The 25,545-nt window shown below is 38.0% G+C and overlaps 1 protein-coding gene across 2 annotated transcripts in view; it reads left to right on the top strand.

Annotated features, from left to right (window-relative positions):
• Positions 1 to 23,177, top strand: part of SECISBP2L (SECIS binding protein 2 like) — a 29,487-nt gene extending 6,310 nt beyond the window's left edge. For both annotated transcript variants that reach the window (XM_054077761.1, XM_054077762.1), the window contains exons 2-18: positions 3,393 to 3,571; positions 4,993 to 5,317; positions 5,846 to 5,981; positions 6,281 to 6,510; positions 6,597 to 6,621; positions 7,390 to 7,505; positions 8,375 to 8,506; positions 9,064 to 9,147; positions 10,177 to 10,344; positions 10,486 to 10,627; positions 12,203 to 12,372; positions 13,659 to 13,791; positions 15,239 to 15,401; positions 16,085 to 16,305; positions 16,923 to 17,077; positions 17,514 to 17,733; positions 18,647 to 23,177. In XM_054077761.1, coding sequence (XP_053933736.1) covers positions 3,393 to 3,571; positions 4,993 to 5,317; positions 5,846 to 5,981; positions 6,281 to 6,510; positions 6,597 to 6,621; positions 7,390 to 7,505; positions 8,375 to 8,506; positions 9,064 to 9,147; positions 10,177 to 10,344; positions 10,486 to 10,627; positions 12,203 to 12,372; positions 13,659 to 13,791; positions 15,239 to 15,401; positions 16,085 to 16,305; positions 16,923 to 17,077; positions 17,514 to 17,733; positions 18,647 to 19,320 — 3,273 coding nt within the window. In that variant the 3' untranslated portion in view covers positions 19,321 to 23,177. The remainder of the gene's footprint in view (positions 1 to 3,392; positions 3,572 to 4,992; positions 5,318 to 5,845; positions 5,982 to 6,280; positions 6,511 to 6,596; positions 6,622 to 7,389; positions 7,506 to 8,374; positions 8,507 to 9,063; positions 9,148 to 10,176; positions 10,345 to 10,485; positions 10,628 to 12,202; positions 12,373 to 13,658; positions 13,792 to 15,238; positions 15,402 to 16,084; positions 16,306 to 16,922; positions 17,078 to 17,513; positions 17,734 to 18,646) is intronic.
• The last annotated feature ends 2,368 nt before the right edge of the window (positions 23,178 to 25,545 follow it).

Here is a 25,545-nt window from a genome sequence, read left to right as displayed (position 1 = left end):
ACCTAAAATGTAACATCATATCTTTACTGGAAAGATTTATTTAAATCAAATTTTATCCAAAATACTTGGATGGAAAATTAAGGTAGGGATTATCTTTGCAAATTGACAAGAAGTACTTTGCTGTGGCAGCCTTGCTCATGGGGGTAATCTGGTTCCTGCTTTGATCAGTTACATCTCCTTTTTTAATACTCAATGTGATAAACTGTTCTCTCATGGTGCTAAAAATGAATGATGATGTAATACAGTATCCCAAAAATCATTGCAATGAGACCATTCTACAAGTGCTGTGACATTGAGTAATGATTTTTGTATATCCGCATCGGTCTCCCCAGGTAACCTCGGGAAAGAGCAGGCAGCCAGACAGGGAAGAGGCTTGACTTTTTTTCTTTTTTTTTGAATGAGAAGTGTTTATTTGCATGGCGCTGTGCGGTGAGGAGGTGACCGTGGAGCTCTGCGGAGGGTGGGCGAATCACCTGGCAACGAAGGGCTGTGCTCGGGGTCAGCTCTGGGTAGAACAGGGTCTTTGGTGTGCTGCACAAGTTTGGAGCTGCCGCAGCAACTACACCATTGCTCTTCTTCAGAATTGAACTTCAGGAGCTGAAAATGAGTTAATGTAGAAGGAAGAAATGTTTGCCTCCTGCCTAATGGTTGAGAAGTGCATTTAATTAATATTAACATGATTATAATGCAGACCTTGTTGTGCAGCAGGTAGTGGTATGTCTCTCTTGGTGCTGCTAGCCATAAGCTTTTCCACAACAGTCATTAATAACAACTTTTTTTGACAGGGATAGTATGTCTTGTCACTTGGCAAGATGTGATTCCTCCCACCATGCCACTTTAGTTCCACTTTTATCCTTATTTTCATGTGTTTTTTGATGTTTTGTTTTCCTTCTTTTGGTTACAGTTAAAACTTCTGGTCTCAGTGCTACAGTTTTATCTGTGAATGACTGTTTTCACTAAAAAGCGTATCAAAGCAGAGACTTTTATTGTGGGGGTTGCTTCTGCTTTCCCAGCATGTTTTGAAAAGCCCGGGGACAGAGAACCTTCTGGGAAATGGTTAAGAATAATCACAGACTGTACACTTCAACTTTTGCTCTTTCCCCTAATTTTGTATCATTTTTCTTGAGTTCTTAGTTTAATTCTAATTAAGTTTTGGTCTCGGTCACTGTGACTTTGGAGTGTCCAAACATCAGGGTTGTTAAGCATATAACTTGGATCTCAGTAGTCGCAGACACCCTTCAGATAACAGTCTCCTATCCTGTGTTTATAAAAGTTCGTTTTTAGTGAGGTACACGGTATTAGGAAAAAGTGAGTGATATTTAAGTAGGAATTATTTGGTGAGCTGATGTTTACAGGAAAAGGCTAATGGTGAAATTTGAGCTAATAATGGGTAAAATCTCATTAAAGAAGTATGAATTATCAAATTTTATAATGAAAAGGTAAAATAAAAACAGAAGCAGATGCTTGGCATATGTTAATGCTTTTTGTAGGAAACCAGTGATTCCATTTTTAGAAGTTATTCAAATAGCTGTTATAGAGTGACTGGCTTTGCAATTACTTAGTTTGAATGTCATATTTGGAATCGAAAGGAGTGCATTGAACAAAATTTTTAGGTTTTTTTGAAATTTGTTGGGAATTCTGTTATTGCATTCATAAATAATACATTAAAATACTTCTGTATTATAAAAATGTAGTATAAAAATCAGTCACTGGTAGTTAGAGTGATTTAATATTTAATATAATACTTACATGGAAGTTAGGAAGCTTTTATAGTCTCAACTATGTTTTGGGTTTTTTTCTCCTCTTTGTAAGAATATGTGACAGCGAAATACTTAAATACCAATTGATTTTCAACTTGTTTGGTGAATTACAGTGTAGCTCACAGTTTTAGTAATTTACTTGATGATGATTCTACCTTTTGCTCAGTAATTAAATTTTCTCCTATGCAATTGTGTCAGACTAAACAAAGATCCGGTGCTGTGCATGTGTGGGTCTTGACCTCGTTTTTTCTAGTTCAATCTGATACGTTAAAGCACCTACTCATCAAGTAAAAGTAACTTTCCTTACTGACTGTGACAATTGTATTTTCAAAATGTTTTTGGACTTGCCCCTCCCACCTCCTCCACACCCACACTGCTAAACAAAGGGAGAGGTTATTTTAAGAAATATATTTTGAGAGCTTTTAAAATAAGTTTATAGATAGAGCTATTGGACAGTAAGGCTGTCTCTGGATGCGCTGTGGGTTTGACACAGAGTAAGGACTGAGAAGTGTGTGCTAAATGTGAGACTCCTTGTCATGATGTTTTGAGAGCTCCCAGCTTTTAACTGTTTTGCTCATGGTGGATGTAGTCCTCAGCACATCAGACCTGCAGGCTTTCCTTTTTGTGAAATAAGAGCTTGTACTCATACGGGTTTTGCGTTGCCTTTGGAATTCTTTCTTGGATAAATGGAAGGAAAAGTTTTTGGAGTCCTTGCCTGCTTTAGAGAGAATCTTCTTAGAAGTTGCTATTCTGTGAGATGCTAATGTGAGACAAGTATAGTTAAGCTGAAGTCTTTGTACAATAAAGAAGCTTTTTGACCGAATGTAGCACAATGAAATATAGAATTTAAGGGTACTTTGGAACTGGAATTGTATTATTGAATAGAGCATTTTTCATTGTTTGAGTGTAAGATCCAGCTACTCTGTATTAGACCAAAAGTGTGGGTAAAAACATCGTATATAAAGAAACTTTGAGAGCACCCTCAGGATCTACTTTACTTTGAAATCACAGTTTAAAACTTATTCTAAGCAGTCTTCAATTCCTTCTTCGTGGCAAAATTTAATCACATTTTTAACACTAAAAATATGCTAAAATTGTGCAGATGGAATGCATCTATGAGGTTCTTCTGTGGTACACTATTTTAGCAGTAAACCTGTGGTTTACTGATGAAAAAACTTCTTTTATAATTGCCTAGGAACGTGGTCAATTTTGTAGAGCAGGCCAGGCAGTGCTGCATCCTCCATATGCTGGTTTCACTTACAAGAGCCTACACAACTGTACTCCACCTACAGTGTTAATTTGATTTCTTTCTATGCGCTGACTGGTATATCCTCTGCAAGATCTGAACTTCAATCCGTTTTAAATTAATTAGTGTTTGTATTGCACTTTGAAAATGTAAAGGTTAATACAAATGCTAAATGTTGGTGATCTGTAGTACACTCTGTTGCTTGGAAGGATGTAACAAGCTCTTGCCAACTGTTTTGCACCTCTTGGTTTAGTGCAGGAATCCTGTAGTCCCTTCGTCCGTTTGCCTGCTGTTGGTGGTAATTACTGTGCAACCTTATGAACTTGAGTTTTTCCAAACTATTTACGGTTGTATTTAATGAAGACGTTGTTTCTTTTCTCTTTAAGAATGTCAAGCTGTCAGCTGAAGTAGAACCATTTATTCCTCAGAAGAAGGGTCCAGAAACACTAATGATACCAATGGCACTTCCTAACGACAGTGGAGGAGTTAATGGCATGGAACCAACTCCGATCCCCAGCTACCTGATCACTTGCTATCCGTTTGTACAGGAAAACCAATCCAATAGGTAATAAGTGGTTGTGGCCTTCATGGAAAGTGATCCGTCTTTTGATGAGTTTAAACTTTTGGTAGACTTAAGGAGTTAGTGACTGCTGTATATTTGTTTTGTTTACTGTGTTTAATCTTCTGACCCTTCATGGGTGAGGATGGAGTTTCTCTGTCCCCAGTCTTTGTTTACTTTATTTCCTTCCCTCTGCTCTTCTGTGTTCATATTATTTGCTGCTTTTCCTTCCCTGGCTACAGAGGTCTGGTACAAATCCTTTCCAAAGTCACCTGCTGTCATCTTTCAGGGCAGTCAGGAGATGTGTATCTGAATCTTTGGTGCTGAAGCAAGGCACCATGTGTCCAACTTGGATCCTGCCATGGTGAAATAGTACGCAACTGATACTTGGTTTGAGTGTAGTTGTATCCACTTTGTTGTTCTTTGCATAAATAGGTATAATACTGAATTTAAGAACTCTTTAGCCCAAATGTGGTGTTCACTGAATGCACAACTTCAGGGTTGATTATTTTATTACTTACATTTAACTCAGTGTTATATATTTTATTTTTATATTTTATATGCATTTTATAAGCATAATTAATGATTGCTGATTGGTTTTGAAAAATGTACCAAATGTTTGCTTAGGGCGGCACTGTAGTGCTGCTGTAGTTGAAGAGGAAAGAACAAAAAAAATCCTTCAACAACTGCCTGCTGCAGATCTGCAAAAATATTCCGAGTCTTTACTTTTCGTATTCTTTTTCTCTAATATTTGGACCTCTGCTTTTTCCGTGTATCTGGTCTGCTGGTCTCTTGGGGGTTTGAAGAGAGAGAATTGGGTTCATGGTTTCCAAGGGCATATGTCGCATCACAAGTAAACATAGAAAGAAGTCTCTGCACGTGGTTTCAGTATCAAGTTTGTAAATGCCTGTTTTCATGTGTGCTTCTGAAGGTCTGCATTTTCATAGGAATTTTGAAGAAGGGTGAGTTGGCAACTTCATATACTGAAGTACTTGGCCCTGAGTTAGCTCATAATTATCACTATTCTGCATATCCAGCTTACATTGTGCAAGCTTAGGTATCTGCTCAGGTTATATGTGTTTTCTGAAGTAATTGCATTGTAATGGGTTCGAAGGACTTGTCAAAGAAAATGCCTACGTCTAGTTTCTAAGCTTAATACTGGAAAGTTAATAAGTTTATACAAATGCCAAGATCAACAAAAATATTTATTTTGCACTTGAATGTAATTTGCGTTTGTGAATTGTTTAATTGGCATCTCTTAAGAAGTCAGTTATTTCGGTTATTAAAAGCTAGGAGCTCGTGAAACAAAGGAGTCGTGGTCATTTGGTTGTTTGTTGCTTAGGCGTTTAAGTGGGTCAAAGAGGTCCGAATTTCCTTAAGAGGGAAAAATATACTGAGCAGTTGTCTTTCCTTTTGTTTTTTTACAGACAGTTTCCATTATACAACAATGACATCAGATGGCAGCAACCCAACCCAAATCCTGCAGGACCGTACCTTGCTTATCCTATAATATCTGCGCAACCACCTGTTTCTACAGAATATACTTATTATCAGCTGATGCCAGCACCGTGTGCTCAGGTCATGGGCTTCTATCATCCTTTCCCTACACCCTATACTGCTCCTTTTCAAGCAGCAAATGCTGTAAATACAGTTACTACAGAATGCACTGAGCGTCCCAATCCATCAGGCCAGGTTTTTCCATTACCCAGTCAGCGGAGCAGAAGCAGTAACAGGGGACCAGTCCTACAAAAAGTAAGTCTACTTAATAGGATATGCAGAGCTGTATGAAGTAAGTATCTTTTTACAGGAAACATGCATCTCATTTGAGCAAGAACTGGTATGGCAGTAGTATCAGTGGAAGGAGAAGTGGGCTGAAAAGGTGTTAATCAGAGAGTAGCACAACTCTTTTACTGCAAAATGTCTCTGTAGATGTATTTGATTTGGTAAGTTTATAAAGCTGCAGGTATAGCATAGGAAGCTCACTTCCACTGCCTCTCTGCTCATTTCATCTGAGTTTAGAATTACTTCATTAGAGAACAAAGGAAGTAAACCCGTATTTTCTTTACCCTTGTTTTTTTTACTTCCACGTCTTTATGAAAATTTCATGCAGTAACTACTGCTTAGAGATTAATGAGTGAAATGTTTTTATGAATATTTCCCTTGATCTCTTGTCTTTAAAGATGTGGCTTCTGCAGCAAGCATTAGAATTCTTAATTGCTTTACTTGATTACAACTATGAAGTCAAATCATATGACTTGTGTGCCTAATCTTTTAAAACAGCAACAGCAGTTACAGACGCACATAAAAAATAAACGTCCTCCAGTGAAAAATGTTGCCACACAAAAGGAGACCAGTTCATCAGGTCCTGAGAACAGATCAAAGATTGTTTTGTTGGTTGATGCATCTCAGCAAACAGGTAATTTCTTTCTTGTGTTGTGAGTGTGTGAAATAACCAGAACTACATGTCGGTTACCATCTTTCCTATAGGAAGATGGACTTTACTACTGTCAAAACCAGACTATTCTTGAAAGAGTTGATTATTATTAATAGCTGGACCTAGACACTATTTCAATTCCAGCACTGGCTTTATATTTATTGAAAGGAAATTGTCATGTGCAAAAACTTTGGCTTTGTTGAGATTTTTTTTTAGTGATGTGTAGGTTTTTTGTCTCTTAACAATTTCTAATCAAGTCATTGTATTTTTGTGCCTTGCAGACTTTCCTTCAGATATAGCTAATAAATCACTTTCTGAAAGCGCCTCAACAATGCTTTGGAAATCAAAGGGCAGGCGCAGAAGAGCTTCTCACCCTGCTGCAGAGTCCTCTAGTGAACAGGGTGCAAGTGAAGCAGACATTGACAGTGACAGCGGCTATTGTAGTCCTAAGCATGGCAATAACCAGGCTGCGGCCATCACTTCGAGAAATACAGATTCTTGTGCAATGAATGTATGTAAACATAACTGAATGACCTCACTGTATTTGTATTCTACAGATTAATAAAAGTGACTCAGTTTTTTCTTTTTCCTTTTCAGGTTGTAGAACCCTCAGTAAATACAAGTAAGCATTGTCTTAGCTGGTGTGCTGTTTAAATTTGGCTGGGTCAGTTTTGTATTTTGCTTTACATTTTGCTAGGAACCATCTCTTGATCTACTTCCAGCATGCTGCTCTTAACTGATCAGACTTCTGAATATATGACTTTACTGTGATTTCCACCAAGACCCACTTTACTTGTCGAATGAACAAGTGTATAAGTAGCTCTTGCTAATGATCAGTGGCTACATTTCATTAAAGGATTTAAAAAAAGCCAGAGGCTCTATTGGAAGCATTCAGACAAAGCTGTGCTTCTATTGTATTTTATTCTTAAGCTTCCTTCCCCTGTTGGACTGCAGTTCCTAACTGGGTAGTAACAGAGCCAAAGAATTCTCTTTTTCTATTTGAAAAGTACTCATACTTTTTTGGAAACTTTAAAGTAGTGCTGTAACATGAACAAATGTTTTGATTAGTCTGGTAGTAGTGGGTAATGCTAGTGGCTGTTATTTATGACTGGATCAAAATTGTTACAGATGTGAACCTGCAATTTCCTCTGTCTGACTGTTTACTGATCATTGCTTGTTGGCAATTTAACTGTCTGCCCTCTGACTCTTCCCTGAAGGCAATTTTGCTCTTGTAGAAGTAACTACAGAAGTAAATGTTGTCAGAGAAGAATTGGGCTTTCTCAGATAACTATTTGTATCAAAATTGTGTTCCTGGCTCTGGTGACATGTATTGTTATGATGTGTTCTGTCGTATCAGTTCACTTTTTCATAGATGGCACTTTTCTTTCAGCTGGTATAAGTTGGACGAATGTAAATTCCCAGGCAACCCAAAAAAAACCTTGGATTGAAAAACCTCAGACATTTTCTAGAGGTGGAAGACAAGCTGAGCAAAGAAATAGTTCACAGGTATATCGTAAATGGTTCTAACATTAAGTATTCTGTTTCTTGTAATGTATGAAACTATAGAATTTGAAATAGATTATGAAATTAACATATAAATAATAGTTACTGAAAACTGAATGAGAAGTGTAGAAACTCAACCTGAAAGTCCAGGTGCACATTTCTAGCATAAGTAATTTATATATATATATATATATATATATAAAAAGGTAATGTACTTGGCAAGTTAGTTCAGCTTTTGACCTGGTCACGCTTTAGAAGGCTTGTGATTGATTTTTTTTCTTCTAAAGGAAGATTCTGATGTGGTAGTGAACTAGAATCTACTGTTCTCACTTCTGTTGTCTTTGAAACTTTCTTTTTAAAATTTACATTTGCATACCGTATTATTTAGTATTTTTTATTAATAAATTAATTGTTTTATGCTAAAACTTGAATATGTTTCTGTGAAACCCCCTTTTAAGTGGGACAGGATTTCTGTAATTAGTCTGTGAGGAGAAGGTGGCCTTCCAAGTCTCGGTAGTCTACTTTTTATTGCAGAGCGTGGCTGTAGCTAATTGGAAATATTGAGATGAATGTATAGAGATACTGCATTTGGCTTGAGGGAGGGGGAATAATCTGATACTGTCTGTGGAATGTTTGAGGAGGTTTAAAAAAAAAAAAAACCCAAAACCCAACAGCAGCAAAAAATGCCAAAACCAACCAACCCCTGCTGCCCCCAGAACAGCCCCACCAAAGCACAACTCATTAACTCTTAATTCCATAAAAACTGCACCTTCTTAGTTACTAATTAGCAGACAGAAGAATGTCTTCCATGTGTGCGTGCGCATCTTGAAAAACTGGAATTGCAAAATGCCAATAACGTTTATTATCTTCAGTTGGGTTTCAGATGCAGAGAGCATAGCACATCTTCAGAAAGAAGGCAGAATTTGCAGAAACGACATGAAAAACCTCTGACTACGAGCCAGTCCAGTAGAACAGAGCAGAGTCCTGAACCCCTGTATTTTGAGGTACTGTTGTATGAAAACTGTTTCTGCATTATAGTGATGCAAGTTGTGTGTAGAATAAGTGACGTTCCCAACAGGGAGAAGTTGAAAAACACCAGTCTATAAGAGGTATACAATATAGTGTACAATTTTAGTCATTATATTATATGATGTTTTCATTATGTGTGTACAAAGACTTGTATTTGGATGTTGTGGAAAGTGCAAGGATTTAGAAGTGTTCATGAAGGGAAAAATGAGATGAGCAACTTTCAAGGAACTTTTTTTCTGTTCCCTTGTAAAAAAAATTAGTGTGTTCTCTGGTTTATTCTCCTTCCCCCCAAATTGTGGTTGGATATCATTAGTGTAAAACATGAATAAATGTGGTTTTTTTTTTAAAGAAAGGTGACTAAGATGCAGAAATGCTTTGTTACTTTTTCATAATTTTCTATTTGTGTCACTTTCAAGCTCTTCTAGTTTATGTGGGACTTGAGTATTCAATTCTAGCTTCAGCTGTTTCAGTTGATGCTTTTCATGTGACTTTTGGTTTCGTTCTCTTCATCCTTAATTTGTGTATTGTTTAGGATGAAGATGAATTCCCAGAATTAAACAGTGACAATGGCAGCAGCAAAAGTAATAACATCCAGCAAAAGATTTCATCCAAAGTAGTAAGTAATTATTTTGTGTTGCAAAGCATTTTTTAGTTAAATGGTTTTGAGACTACTTAATTTCTGTATTTTTTTATTGATCTCCACTACAATACTTATAATGTGATAGTTGTGATATTCTTGGGGTATTTGTTACCAATTTTGGATGCTAAAGAAATGCCAGTTAAAATAATTGGGGCAGAGAAGCCAGCAGATAAAAATCCAGTAGCCTTTTCTGAGATAATAAGGTTGTTGACAAGTGAAACTGTAAGATAGATGAGATGAGCTGTGGTTCTGAGTGTCTGTCACAAGTTGGAAAGGACCCATAAGGATCATCGAGTCCAGCTCCCACCTTCTCTATCTCACTGATAATTTCTGATTAGTTTTGTGATTTTTGAAGTCGCATGCTAAATTTTGGATGAACAGTAGATGTAAAAGTAATTTTAAGATCAAAATTCGTTTTCAGGATTATTGAGCTTTCTTTGTGTTAATACCTAACCGGCGTCCTGGTTCCCCTTTCTGACTCAAAGGGCTTGTATTCACATTGATGCTTTGAAAGAGCTTTATTTCAAATTTTTAAATCTGCAGATGTGTAGGAATGGTGTCAATTTTTCAAAATAATTGTAGTTTGTATAGTTTATTTTGAAATGAAAATAAAATAACTTTGTCTGCTTTAAGGGTATACAAAGAGCTGTTGGAAAGATGTTCTTCTAATACGTGATCTACTTAATTATTTTGTTGCAGAACCTTACGTATAGACTACTTAACTTTCCTGGAAAGCAGCCACATAAAGTTCTATATGAAGTCTTCGTGGGGGATGAAAATCACTGTCTTATTTAGCAATGATCTGAGAAACCTTCTGAAGATAAAACTATAGATAAATTAAATATACATGGTTTTAGATTTATTAGCTTAAGTACGGGTAGATGACACAGTAATTGGGAACAAGAGCAATGGTTCGTTTCGTTATTGAAGTGCTGTATTTTCCTATTCCTGTCTTGAGAGAAAGGTCTTTAATTTTGTATTTTTGCATTTTTTGTAAAATCCTAGTTGGATGACTTACCAGAGAACTCTCCAATCAATATTGTCCAAACTCCAATTCCCATTACAACATCTGTACCAAAGCGTGCAAAAAGTCAGAAGAAGAAAGCTTTGGCAGCAGCACTTGCAACAGCTCAAGAGTATTCAGAGATAAGCATGGAGCAGAAAAAACTCCAGGTGTGTGTGTCCCAAACAGTAGTTACTAAGAGGAATATCAGTTAGTTGTTTCCTTCTCTTTATAGTAGCAGTCTCTTTACAAAGAATGTTTTGCAGGCACTATTTCTTTGTGTTTATCAGCATGTTATGTTCACGTTATAGGAAGCTTTGTCAAAAGCAGCTGGAAAGAAGAGCAAGACCCCTGTTCAGTTAGACTTAGGTGACATGTTAGCAGCCCTTGAAAAGCAGCAGCAAGCAATGAAAGCTCGTCAGATCACCAACACCAGGCCTCTTTCATACACAGGTATTTCTAATCTGCTTAACTATCACTATAAATGTGTTTTGTGACAATATAAAAATGATCAATCCAAGTATATTAAATATGCTTTTTCTGTCAAGTTTTATTCTTTGAATATCAACATCATAAAAACCTGGGGAGACTTTTAATGCATTGCTTGAAAAATTTCTGTCCTCTCTCCCTCTGAGTTGCAGTGTGCCATACTGAAAGTCCGTGTACAACTGAAGATCAACTTCTCTTAAGACCTAATATTCAAACCTCAGGATTCATGTCTTGAGAGCAATTCAGTGCTGAAATGCATATGTGAAAAAAACTGTATTAGGTCAAACCAAACTTCTACTATGGATATTGCAGAATTCTCTTTGAAGGCTTGGAGATTATACCTGTGACCGTGATACAGAGGGATGCCTCTCCAGGATGTTCTTCCTGCCTCTGTTGGTTATAGTTGAGGACCTGCTGACCCAAGCCTGTCTGAAAACATTTGTTTCTTAAACTATCCATGACATCTATCATGTGCTTCTACCGTCCATAATGTGTGGAGACACTCTTCCTACAGAAGGTTTTTTTTTTGAGTGGGAGTCAACAGTCTTTTGTGCGCCACTCATAATTTCGTTACCTTTCAGAGCCTTTGTAATACACAGAGACTGAGCAATCATTCGCTGCTCTCCTCCTCTGTTGCTCATAGAGGTCTGTTATCCTTCTTCTAGTCTGAAGGATCCTAGTCATTTTAGTTATTCCATCGTGGAACTGTCTTTTCCGATAATCCTTATCACTTTCTCTGTACCTTCTTGTAGTTCTACTGTAGCTTTTTGAAAATAAAGGGTATCGAATGTACACAGACTATTAAATTATAGTTCCATTGTGAATGTATGCAGTGGCTTAGTTGTGCTTTTTTGGTCTCTCTTACTTTATCAACGTTTAACATTAAATCACCTTTTTTTAACACCTGCTGCTGAATACAGAATTGACATTTTTGTAGTTGTCTATTATAACCCATGAATCTCATTCCTGCGCAGTAGTATGTAGCCTAGCGTCCATTATGTACATAGTTACCATTTTCCTTCTTGTGTGTTGCTTCTTTACCTACTTTGTGTTTCAGCCATGTTCAAACATTGATTCAAGTTGGCAAAGTTATATTAAACAAAGCTCAGTAAAGAACAGTTGGCATTTCCATTGGAGACTGCATTTGTTTTATTCTCTTTCTTGGAGAAGATACTTAACTACATGCTGCACTCTCCTCTCTTTTGTCCTGTCAACTAATCAAGTCTTGGACAACTAAGAATCAGTGTTTGGATAAATATTTGCAACTTATCTTACTAATAAAGCTACCTGTAGTCATTTGAGAGATCCCTTAATTCCTTTCCTGAAATCCATAGCTTTGTAAAACATGAGGCTAAGTTGAAGAAAGCTTAAAACCATCTGGGAGCGACAATGTGTGACGTAATTTTCCTGTCATTATGAACTGCTTTTTTCCAAGGAAGGAAAACATACTTTGAGAACTCATCAGTGGAAATTCTGAAAGTGGTGTTGAAATGAAGCTGACATGTCTTTTGGGGAAACTAATATCTTTCTTCTATTTAGTTGGCAGTGCTGCTCCCTTTCATACCAAAGAATCTGTCAACAGAAAGTCCATAACAAAGGGACAGCCATCTATGGGTTGCCTTAATCCTTTGGATTCGACTGCCCCAAAAGTGAAAAGAGGAAAAGAAAGAGAGATTGCAAAACTGAAACGCCCTACAGCACTTAAAAAGGTAAATCTGTCAACCCTGCGGTATCTTGATCCACAATTGTATTTAAAAAATAAAACCTGCTATTTTCCTCCTTGAGAACTACTGACCATGAATGTAGTGTAAGGGAGTCCTGAACTTCTGCCTCTGGTTCCTGCTACACCGATGTCCTGTCCCTTGGATCTAGGCATGTAACTTCCCTACCCCTGTAATTAGTGGAGGGTGGTACAAATCTATCTCAATACAGATTGCAACCATTTTTTTTAGCTATAAGCACTAGGACATATGGGAGAACTCAGTTTATTCTATGTTGTTGAATCCTAGTTTGTAATGCAATGTAGTATGCCTACCTTAAATTTTCCTACTGTTTTTTGAGATAGATACAGAATTTGAAGTAAACCCACAGATTTTAATTGAGTAGATTTAGAAATGATAGTATAAATACAATAAAGTATAAATAAATACATAGTATATACCTAATAAAGTAGGTATATATCTATATATGTGCATGCATAAAGTAGGTGTATACAGAGAATACAGTCTGTATGGAAATCGGGAGGTAAAATACAAAAAACATAGAGCTAAAAAAGTGTGAAAGTCACCTGTATTCACGTACCACATTTCTTGTTAAGATCACGTTGTGATACAAGCAGTTTGAATCTGGTGAAGCTGTGTTTATACACAGGTTAGCTTTGGCCAAGTTGTCTTCTCCCACCCCCCCACGTCCGGCAGTCTTCTTTTTTTTTCCTCCCATGATCTACTTGAGTTGGAGAAATTCGCAGCTGCCTGTTCAAAAGAAGTCTTCTAAACTTTGTGGTCAAGGCCTTTATGTTGTTATTACTCATCATAGCAACACTGATATATCCATGGCTTCTTATTTTTGCACTCCCCTCTGTAAAAGGGATCCTAGATTCAGTCTGCTGTGGTGCTTCACAAAGATGAGTGGTATTCTTACATAAGGTGTTTTTACAGGGATGAGGATAAAGAATTGTTAATTAAGGAGTGTCACGTATTGGGAAGAAGCTGTGATGGTACTTAATCCTTAAACTGTTGAATACTTAAACTGTAAACTCTTCTTCTACTTATGTAAAAGTAAGAGTATGAAGTATGCCATCTGTACAATGGCAGAATGAAGTACTGGTTGTGGCCAAAGAGGAAACAAATAATTTCAGGGTTTTCTATCCTGGCACAAGTAGGAAGGTTCAAAACAACTTGGTGAACTTTATTGTGTTGTGTTCAGTCAAATGGACGTTTTTCTTTACAAGTGTCTCTAATTTTCAGGTGCTGATAGCTGTTGTTTTTGATCCTAGATTATTTTGAAAGAGAGGGAAGAAAAGAAAGGTCGTTTATCAGCTGACCACAGCCTTTTGGGATCTGATGATCAGAAAGAGGTTCATATAAACTTGACTGCTGATCAGTCTCAGGAGCTGGCCTCTCAAGAAGGTTGGTCTCTCTCTAGTCCCCTTTCCTCTCCCCCAGCTGTATTAGTACAGTACTAGATTAGTCTGCTTAATATTTTGTCATTCTTTTTTTATGCAACAGAATTTATTGATGTTATATTTTAACTTTTATTTAACATTATGGAATACTAGAATTTAGAACCCTCCTCATCTAAAATTTCTGTCCCTCAGTTGTGGAAGGCTCAGTGCACTATGGGTTCCAAGTCCACAATCTCCATACAGCCTTGTAATTCATTTCTCTTGAGTGGATTTTTGCCAGTACGTGTCAGAGATGGTACAGCAGATGAAATGACCTGTTTTTGGCCATGCTGTGTTGTTCCCAATGCTTCTTAATGATGAACAAACTGAAAGTTATCTGAAAAGATACAAACTGTAAATAAGGCTTTAAAGTTTGTCACGCGCTTGTCAATCAGCTGCAATGTTGGGACTGTCAATGAGCAGCAACAGCTCTGAGCACCTGGGAAATGCCGAAGAATTTTGACATGTTTTGAGCAGGAAGGTGGGAGATGTGTGTGTCTATCCAGATTCCAGATATACTGCTTCAGAACTTTTGTTCTGAACTGCCTGCTTGGCTTTGCCTGGCTAAAAATAAGTGTGAAGATCTTGAATATCCAAGGAATAAGTTTGTTAAATATTCTGTTGTCACAGCTTAGCCCCAGCCCAGCTTGATTGGCAGCTAAAGCATGCCAATTCCCTCCCCCTCATGGAAACGGAACTGAAAGGAAAAAGTCTTGCAGGCTGGAAACTGAAACAGCTTTAGTGAAATAATATATAATATTATGTATTTTCAAGGGAAGAGGGGCTGGAGAGAGTGACCCTCGCAATCCCTCAGTTTTATACAGAGTATGATGTATATGTGATGGAATACTGTAGTCAATTTGGGGTCATCTGTCCTGTCCACCCCTCCCTGCAGGTGTGACCATTTTTGTCTTTAACAGCACTCCAGCAGCTTGAGAATGGCCTTGGTTTCTATTTGAATAGGTAAAATCAATGGCCTATCTGCATCCCAGTGCCCATGGGGATGTTAGGAGTTATGCCTTCTAGAGAAAAACAGTGTGAAAATCATCCAGTTAACTTTCAGAACATAAAGTTGCTCAGAAGAGGCTTAGCTGTTAGGGGAAAAAAAGAGTAAAGAATTATTGGAAGAAGTTGTAGCATTTAGGCAGATATTTTCCCTTCTGTTCTGTCTATTTCCCAAACTAAGCTTTGGATGTTATTTAATGAGCATTCAAATACTGCATATTTGCCCAACCCATGCAGAGTGGGTATATGCTTTGTTTCCCCTTCTTTTTCTTTGCTTCTACTCCTCCAGGGAAAAATACCGTTTAGCGCTTTCAGAATGTAATTTCCTTTGCTTTTTGCTCCTTTGCTTTGTTTCTTTTATGGAAAATTATCTCTGCATTTTATAATGTTTCAAAATTGTCTTTCAGAAACTGGACTAAGTATGCCCAGTGATACCTCCCTTTCGCCAGCAAGTCAGAATTCTCCGTACTGCATGACCCCAGTGTCCCAAGGGTCACCTGCTAGTTCTGGAATAGGCAGTCCGATGGCGTCTTCTGCAATAACCAAAATTCACAGCAAGAGATTCAGAGAGTAAGAGTTTTGCATTATTAATGGAAAGTCAAGGCTTGTATTTCAGTCAACCCTGTCTTTTAATGTTGGTAGACTTAAGAGGAGCTTGCCAAACATAAGCTACCCTTTCATCAATAGATGTTTCTGCGAGTGTTTGCTTTTTTTGCCACAGATGGATCGCTGCATATCTGTGTGTATGCACGTATGCAAATGTGTATGTACGCACGTATGCAAATGCGTGTGTATGTACTGTGATGTACTTTGCAACAAATAAAGCTGCAACAAATAAGCTAGATGGAAGCATCCTCTAAAAAAAATATTTTAAAGGAGGGCTACGTACGCTTTGGATGGGAAGGGAGGAATACTTTAAAATGCTGGAAGTACTGTTAGTCACTCTTAATGCATAACTTTTTATTAACATTTTTATGGAGTACCAAATTAAGGAAAAGAATGGTTGCTTGTGGCACCTATTGGTGTATATTTTTTTATTTTTTAATAATCTTATTGAGTTACGGGATATTACTGGAAATCTATATGTTTTCAAGCTGTATTTTTCACTTGGAGTATACAGTCTAATTTCTACACTCGCTTAATTTTAACAATTCAGTAAGTTCTGAGGAAGCAAAACAGTATTGGGTAAAAGAAGGTTCAGTGAAATAATGTTGATCGTGTGCTATGCTCAAATTTGATTTTTGAATTGACAGATACTGTAACCAAGTTCTAAGTAAAGAAATAGATGAGTGTGTGACACTCTTACTGCAAGAGCTTGTCAGCTTCCAGGAACGGATTTATCAAAAGGATCCCATGAGAGCTAAAGCAAGGAGAAGGCTCGTAATGGGGTTGAGAGAGGTTACTAAGCATATGAAACTCAACAAGATCAAGTGTGTCATCATATCTCCCAACTGTGAAAAAATCCAGTCAAAAGGTATAAACGATAAAACAAGTGGTATGCTTAACTGTTGTACAGTTTTCTCGTGTTGATTAGAAGTGCCGATTAGCAAGTGTAGAAGCATTTTTAAGTTACTGTGCATGGTATAACGGTTCCAGAATGAATTGTGCAATTGACGCTCGATGTTCATTCTCTTGCACTCTGTTGTGGAAGAAACTTATTCATGGGAGGTGAATAGCTTAAAGAACAAAAATAGATATTATAGTATGTACAGTAGACTTCAGCCTTTGCTACACCTGGAGTCTAGAGCTCTGGATGCTCTTGAGGAGGATACCTTAAGAGGAATACGAGTAGGTTGCTTGGCCAGCCAACACATTTTGCCACAGCCAGAAATGTGACGAGGCTTCTTGAGATATGAGAAGAGCAAAGCTCTGCTCAGTAGCTGGTGAAATTCTGGTTTAATGTGTATGAAGGACTAATGGAGAATACAGAACATTGCCTTGATCTATACTCACTTATTGTATTTGAAATGTGGAGCTTGTTATCCTGTAGAACATAGTAGCTGGTGGTTGTATGTATTGAAGTTCTGCTGTCTGAAAGCCCTACTATGACTTTAACTGAGTAGATATCTGTTTAAAACTGCTTTCTTCAAGGTGGGCTGGACGAGGCTCTATATAACGTAATAGCCATGGCACGTGAACAAGAAATTCCTTTTGTCTTCGCTCTTGGACGTAAAGCCCTTGGCCGTTGTGTGAACAAGCTGGTTCCTGTTAGCGTAGTGGGTATCTTCAACTACTCAGGTGCTGAGGTGAGTAGTTCCATTCACGTAGATGTCTGGAGTAAACAGCTTTGTGGTTAAGAATTGATTTGGCACGGAGAGCGTCTATGTTAGGATGTGGTTTTTCTTTGAAATTCAGTATTTACAGAACTGAGAGACTGTGTCAAAACACTTTGGTCACATCTCTGTGGCTTTCAAATAGACTGAAATACTATCTGAAATTCTCTGAAAGGCTTAAGACTGTAGGGAAAACAGTATCTTTAAGTACATTTCCTCAAAGATGCATGAACAGAGTGGTGTTTTAATTTTATTTAATAGAGACCAACTAATTTTTGGTTGAAGTAAAAGTATTTGGTGTTAATAAGCTTAAGGCTCACCATGTAGGATACCTTTGATTAAAAGGTGTAATTTAAAGTGAAAATTAGTAGTAAGAACTACTGATTATAAAAACTGCCTTCATACTTAGGACTTATTTCATAAGCTGGTGTCACTGACTGAAGAAGCCAGAAAAGCCTACAGAGATATGGTTGCTGCGATGGAACAGGAACAGGCAGAAGAAGCCTTGAAGAATGTCAAGAAAGCACCCCACCATATGGGTCATTCTCGAAACCCCTCTGCAGCAAGTGCTATCTCATTCTGCAGTGTTATTTCTGAACCCATATCTGAAGTGAATGAGAAAGAATATGGTAAGTGTGTTAAAACTTATTTTTGTGAATAGAAGCTGGAGTTTTCCAAGTGCTGCTTACTGCAACATGTAGCTAAAAATAACAGTATTTCTTCATAATTTACAGTATTCTATAATTTTCAGGGGTAAGAAAAAAATTAGTCTTAAGGTAAACGTTAAAAAAGTTAAGGCATTTTTTAAAGATATTTTGCTCCCTGAGTTATATAGAAAATAATAATTTTAACTTCTAATCCTCAAAAGTGTTAGTTATTTTGATAATCTGATTGAGGAAGAACGAAGGACAGAGGGTAGGAACTAAATTGTTGAGGTCTCAGACAATAGGACATGTCATCTGAAGCTTCAAAATATAAGCTACAATTAATTATTATAGAGTGACAAAAGGGCAAATCTGTCCAGTTGCTTAAGCCCAGATAACAGGAGATAAAAGGGAGAATGCTTGTTTGAAGTCAAAAGACTTTTTATTATTCTTACTCTTAACGGTGAATTAGAAAGGATACTGTTTGTTTTAGTCAGTTCTTTTTGTAGTGTTTCAAACATTTCATTTGTTAAACGTTTCTCAAAAATGTCCTTAAACGTATGACATAATACAGTGGCAGTTTTCTGCTTTTGGTTTATACTTGAGAGTAATCTCTTTGACTACTTTGTTACGTTTGGTGCTTCCACAGTTTACACAGGAAACAAAGCGCACAGACTTTCAACTGTGTAATGTCTGGTTCAGGGTACTGTAAAAACCTGGAGTTATTCATGGTCTGTCCTTTTCCCCTCTTCTCCCTTTTTCTAATTGAAATTTGTCTAGCAAGCATAGAAAAATATTAAAATTATTAGTTCCTATTGCTATTTAAACAGATCTGGGATGTCCAGAAGTATTGGTATATAGAAAATTTAATATGTCATCCTTCTTTCGAAACTTATAGAAACAAACTGGAGAAATATGGTGGAAACATCCGATGGCTTAGAAACCTCTGAAAATGAGAGAGAATCCTCATGTAAAACTACGGCACCAGAAAAAGCTGGTAATGGTCAAAATGAAAAAGCCACTCTTAATAAACAACCACTTCTGGCTACAACTGGCACTACCTCAGCAACAAATCCTGGAAAATCCACACTAGGTGACAAAGATGAGGTGAAACCAGATGACAATCTGGAGTGGGCCTCACAGCAGAGTACAGAAACAGGGTCACTGGATGGCAGCTGCCGGGATCTTTTGAATTCCTCCATGACCAGTACTACCAGTACGCTTGTACCAGGGATGCTAGAAGAGGAGGAGGAGGAAGAAGATGATGAGGAGGAGGATTATGCCCATGAACCAATTTCTGTAGAGGTTCAGCTTAACAGCAGAATTGAATCTTGGGTTTCAGAGACCCAGAGAACTATGGAAACTCTTCAGCTCGGGAAGACCCTTAGTGGTGCCGAAGAAGACAATGCAGAACAAAGCGAAGAGGAGGAAATAGAGACTTCGGAGCAGGCTGATCCAGTCACTGATGGTGAGGAATGGACAAATGATAAGCATGCAGGTAACACTCAACATAAACCTGTTATCTGCAGTTCTTTGAATAAAGAACACACAGATTCCATCTACATGCCGTAAAAAAAAAAAAGCAGGAGAACTCAGGAACTTTTTAGAAATTATACTAAAACTAACTGTTGTAAAGGTTGCAGCCATTATTTCATATGCTTCATCTCAACATTTTGCACTGTTAAACATTTAATATGTGTATTTCATTCACAACAATATTTTTGTAGCTGTGTTGTTCCTTGTTTGGTTTAAAAACTAGCTTAGCTTTTAAGCAGCGTCTTATTTCTCAGAAAAGAAACTGTGTGGAAAATATTCAATAAAGTATTCATTTCACCTTTTGTAAGAGGAAACATCTTATAACTGACCTGTTTTAAGCAAAATTCTTTTAACGTGTGACTGTTTTGCTAGTTTTCAAGCAGATAACCTGTGTTAAGGCTGACAAATTACCAACACTTTAAATTGGTGTTTTGGTATTATGTCAGGCACATCAGTATATTTGGCTGTGATTCTTCTAGTTCCATCTAGAAATAAAAGTAAAGTGTTGGTTCTCTTCAACGAAAAGCTACAAAACCCCACTTGCAGTCTTAATGAAAAGTAAATAGTAGAGAAATCTGTGTGATTCTTATGCAAAGATAAACGCAGCTTTTTAATAGATCTTGGTGAAACAGGAAATAGATCTTGTTAAAAAGCTGCTGATAGTTGAGATGGTTATGATATTAAGCTATAACAACTTTCATTCCAGAAGATCTTTAAACCAGATGGATGTAATTAATAATATTGTTTACGAGGTGGAAATATGGAAAAAAAAAAAAAATGGGAAAGAAAAATACCCCATATTCTCCACAGTTGCTGTCTGCCCAAACCACACTAAGTGAATCACTAAGCATTATCCCTCTCTGGGGCTCTTGGTATCCTGATGACTTCCTTTTTCTCCTGTCAGTTACCTCAGGAATGCTGCTTTGCATATTATAATCTACATAACAATGCAAAGAGTAAGAATAATTGTTTAACAGCAAATGTGGATGATGTAGTGGTTCAGTGTATCTACATGTTCATCTGCATGCTTTGATCCTGGCCACCCTCATGTTGAGTTCAGGATGTATCCTAACAATTTCTGCTCAAAATGTGACCTCTTTTTGTCTATCCTCACAGTTGTAGCAGCATTAGGAGTTGACCTTTAGAGCTGAAAAGGAAGTAGTTATTCCAGGAAAGGAGGAAGTGCCCTGTAGTATGGGGAAGTATTTGAGTGGTTCAGAGGTAAAAAAACCAAAAAATATGCCCTTCCTGAATACACATTGCTAGAGAATTGTTCTGTGTTTTCTTCTGAATATTGAAACAAAATCCATTAACTGATGATGAATTCATTTCGGATTGAAGATGGAGTATGTGTCTAAACGTTGCATCTAAGGAGTCTGTTTTTCATCTTTGCCGTATATTGGTAAGGGACGTACAACTGCCAGCAGCAGGAGCTTCACTACAAGGAGTAGCCAAAGAATAACTCACGCGAATAACACTTTCACAGTAAACATGTTTCTTTTAATTCTACTTGATTTTTCCTGATCACTTTTATCAAAATGCTGAAAAACACAAGGAAATGATAGCTTAGGTATTCAGCTGACATGTATTGGTATGGGACCAACTCTTATAGTACTAGGGATGCTGGCATTTTAAGTTGCACTGGGAAAATAAGACTCCGGGTTTAGAAAACATCTACCCCTGGATTTTTTTGGATGCTAATGAGAATAATAGAAACTGTGTATTATGTAAATAATGCTTTGATAGGCGTAGGCATAGCAAATGCTATGTAGATAAGCAGTATAGAGAGCTGCTAGGACAACTGGCTGTTCTGTCACGTTCTTAGTTCCTTAATGTAATCTCCTTAGATGTTAGAACAGGCATTTTATAGGAAAACAAAGACTAAGAATGATGCCTCCTGAATGTTCAAACTTTTATGTATGACAGATTTCTACTGTCTATTTTGAAAGAGTGTTTGCTTTAGGAAATGATAGGTGTTTGAACTGCTGACAAGCAAAACTTGCCCTTGGATGTGTAAGCACGTCTCCACGCCAGCCGAGATCAGTGTGTACACTGAGGGCAAAGCTTCACCAGAACATCAAAAAGCAAAGGTGTTTGTAGTTCTTCCTTTTGCTTTTTCAGTGCCAGTGATTCAAATAACTTTTGATCTTGAAGTATTAACATCAAAGGCGCATCTTTTTATATGTCTTTTTCTGAACTCGGACTGTCATTTTAAAGTTTTCTGACATTTATATCAAAAGTCTTGTAATATTCAGCCCAATATTTAACTGCAATTTTGCTACAGGTTTAATAGAATTCTTGAAGGTGATATAGCACTTCTAATATCTCTCAATTTGCCAGCAAATGAGGAACTAGTCTCTTTTTAAAAACGGGGCAAATCACCCTTAAGGGAGCAAACTCAAACCGAGCAAAGGAAAGTGGTTTTAGTGCTTCCTTTTTGATAAGCTGGGAATGAGCAATAACTGTGAGAACGGAATTGCAGTTCTCCTGGGAGTGATCCGTTTGCATTTAAAGTTAGGGACGTTCCTTGACACTTAGAGCACTTGAGGAGAGTATCTCACTGTGGTAATTTTGATTCTATTATCACCAGAATTTAAAAGGAAAGCATACAAATGTTTTACAGTACCATGATTTTTTTAAACAAGTAGCTGTATTTCTATTTCGGTATGAAAGTATGCAGTTTGTTATCCAGGTTGTTACTGTCCCCAAGAAAAGATGTTTCTGTAGTTATAGGTGTATAGATATTTTTGTTGTGGAAATGATTATTCAAAAAACTCTACTTTTCTTAAGACGTTCTTTATAGAAATGATTTCACCACTTAATTTATCTGGTAAAATAAAACATAATGTATCTGTGGTAGGGGTAGGGATCTTTAAAAGTGATAGCGGTGGCTATGTATGCAACCTATTTATATAAATAAGTGTATGTCAAAATAATAACAAAACGTGGATTACAGATACGTAAAATTCTGAAGAACTTTTGTCCTTAGTCGGACCAAGTGAAAATGTCTGAGTGAGGTTAAGGACCTGGTCCTGCTAACACACGCTCAGGAGCGTTCGTTCCACTGGCTTCGATTGGTGGCCTGTTTATCAGCTTACGTTGTGTGCAGGTAGTTGTAGGATTGGAGCTAAACAGTGGCAGAGGGTACTGACCTGTGTTTTAAAAATTCATTATAGAAATGTTCAGTAATGCACTTGTTGGTGTTCTTCTGGTAAAGATAAGAGGTGTCTTTATGCTCATTTGGGTGGGTGGGAGCTTACATGATGTGGGGTTCTGTCCGGTTCTTTAACACGAGCTTAAATTTTAATGATGTTACTTTAAATACGTATGTAAAAAAAGTATTATCGTTTGAAAAGCTGCTGTTTGCTGAAACTGTCATTAAGTATTTTCTGTGAAGTTGTGCCAACTAATGAAACCATTGAGTCGATGGCGCTGTTAGCCAGTTCAAAATTAGACATGACAATTTGTTAAGGAAACAAAACCCAGCCAAAGCAAGCCATAGAAACAGATCACAGGGGGTTTCTACCCACCCTGCCACACACAAAGAAATGTGAGAATGTCTAACCCGAAACTTCCATGCCAGTGAATGGTAACGCTGAAAGTAGAAACCCAGTTGGCACAGCCCACCTTCTAAATGTTCATAAATAGTTCATATATTTTACTTTTAAATAGATTCTAATAAGGAAAGCTGTTTAATCTTTAATATCTTAAAATTTATAGTAACATTTAGGTTAAAGCAGTAGAAAAATCATTATTAAATACAATATGAAGGGGTTTGTTCCATTTCTTTTTTGCTGTATGAAGGATAATTGTTCTGTCTACCGTACTTTTTGGAGTAATAACAGCTTTTTTGCACTATGTAAATACTAGTGGGAATTATTCCATAACTAATAAAAATATTGTAGAAATTTATGGCTTTATGACAGTGATGTTTTTTGTTTGCACCTACTTTATCCTGAGTTGGTGTTTGCAAATGCTGCCCCGGCACCCCAGGAGACAGAGGTCTGTGTCACACCATGCTCGGCCACAGGGTGGGGAAGCCGTGGGGTGGCTCCTCGCCCCTGCTTGGGGGGTCACAGCCAGCACGGGGGCCTGGACCCCTCCGGGCACCCAGGCTGGAAGGGCACTGGCAGGCCCTGAAGAGGAAAAAAGGGATTAGGTGAGGATTTTTCACATTGTGGAGTCCGGGTCCCTGTTGTCCTGCACTATCTCCATGACCAGAGAAATGGCCATTCCCATCCTTCAGAGACCGTGGGGCTGAACTAGGTGTGAAATACTGAGGTGGAAATCGCATTTGATTAAGAGCAAATGAGTAAGAATAACCACAGGCGCTTCGAAAGCCCAGGATTTCTTGCATGCTGCCAACGTGTTAGAATCGAAGTTGACCTGCCTCTATTGTTATAGGGGTGCATGAAGTCACCTTTGGAAAATAACACAAAGTTCTCAGTGTGTTGTCCCCTGTTCTCCAGTGACTCACTGGTAGCTGTTCACGCTTCCGTGGCTCTAGTAGCAGTGTCATTAGCTGGTTTTGCAACGCCTACGTGTAAGAATATTTGTAGCAATTCTAAAAGGATACAGCTTCATCCTGTAATTTTGCATTTTCTATTTATGTTCTTTAACTTCATGTTTCAACTCTGTTATTGCAGTTGTCTTCTGTTGACAGTGCTGTGTTCTAAACCTTACCTTGTAGGTGCTATCACTTGCTGTCAAAATTCCTTCTCACGTCTGGGTTTTGCCTCCATCTGCTCAACCTGATAGGAATTTTGGCAAGTACAAAAAAAGTAGGTGGTACCATGTGATTTGCACTGTGGAGGTGACAAGAAAATTAATTACCCCACAGCCTTACAAACTGATTTTTCCTCTCTATTTCTTCGCCACTTTAAAAATGCGAACCGCTTTGTAGTTCCCTTGAGGATAGTTAGTTGCCTCTATTGAGAATTTTAATAACTCTATAGGTGGCATTTGGTTCACGTTGCTGCACACACAGAAGAAACACTAGAAGCAAGTTGCTGCTGCTCCACTGAAGCTCCTACAAGCTGCCTGAGCTCTCCAATACCAGGTTTCTATTGACGGGGCCGGGAGCTTGGGAATCTGCACATCCAGAATGTGTGGGAAGATCCCACTCGGTCAAATTGTGCTATTTATGCAACAGACTTTTGCTCTTTGGATTTGCTTTGGTTTTTAGGATCCCTGGGTACAAAAGTGCGGGGGGAGTAATATGTTTTCTTTAAAAATGTTGTTGTTCAATGCTGCTTACAAAAATAAAACCCACAACAGACCCTTAGGGAGGTGCAGCTGAAGCTTATTTGCCTTTCAAGGTCTTTTATGAGTTAGCAAACAGCACAAAATGCAGGGACACCTAAGCTGGAATGTGCATTTTGGCAGCAGCTACGGGCCTCTACTATGCTCGTAGCTGCTAAATCGCAGTTTTCCACTGGTGCTTGGGGAGTGCTCTCGCGGGGCGGATGTGTGTGGGTGTCCGTCTGGACATTCTCTGGAACACCCAGCTACCTCTGTGTTGTTTTCCAAGGACAGTACTTTAATGAGTAAAGAGGAATTTAGTAATCACGTGCCACTGATAACAGACTTTCTCTTATATGAAGGGAAATGAGAGAGGGGGGCCCAGAGTAAACTGCATTTCCTGCAGTTTGTGTGGCAGCTCTGTTTGTGCTCAGGTTCCCCCGGAGACTGCGGAGGCTGTGGTAGCACTGTGCACGCAGGCGGCAGCTCAGGCTGTGTTTATAGGGAAAGCTGATGTGTGTCCACACTAAATTTAAACCAACTGGGCTTCTGTAAGGCTTTGTGCCTATACAGTAGGCTTCTCATTTCTTGCAGAGTTGTAAAGCGTCAATAAATATCCACACTCTGAACTTGGTGGGGGTTGTACATGTTAAAAAAAAAACCCTCCCGCATTAAAAGTCCTGCTGTTGGGTGGTGCATTTATGGAAAAAAAACCCTTAAGGTAAGTTACTTAGAGCATTAAATTCTTCATGAAACACTTCAAGGGACAGGTGTCTTTTCAGATGCATTCTTCCCCTGAGAGTGTTGTTCCAAACTCTTGGGGATTTTCCAGCTGAAGTTGAGAAGGTGAGCGCCCCTTCTGCTGTCAGCTGTCTGGAGGAGGAGGCGAGCGCTGGAGTGGGGAGGATGTTTGGCAACAAAGCTGGTGGGTAGCAACAACTGGAAGAAGCTCTTGCAGAATCTTCCTTAGGGAGGAGTGTCCATCATAAAGGAAGGGAGCAAATTAACAAAAATAAAGCA

This window comes from Cuculus canorus, chromosome 12 (genome assembly GCF_017976375.1).
Source record: "Cuculus canorus isolate bCucCan1 chromosome 12, bCucCan1.pri, whole genome shotgun sequence".
Classification (NCBI taxonomy): Eukaryota; Metazoa; Chordata; class Aves; order Cuculiformes; family Cuculidae; genus Cuculus; species Cuculus canorus.
This window is presented reverse-complemented; position numbering and strand designations above follow the sequence as displayed.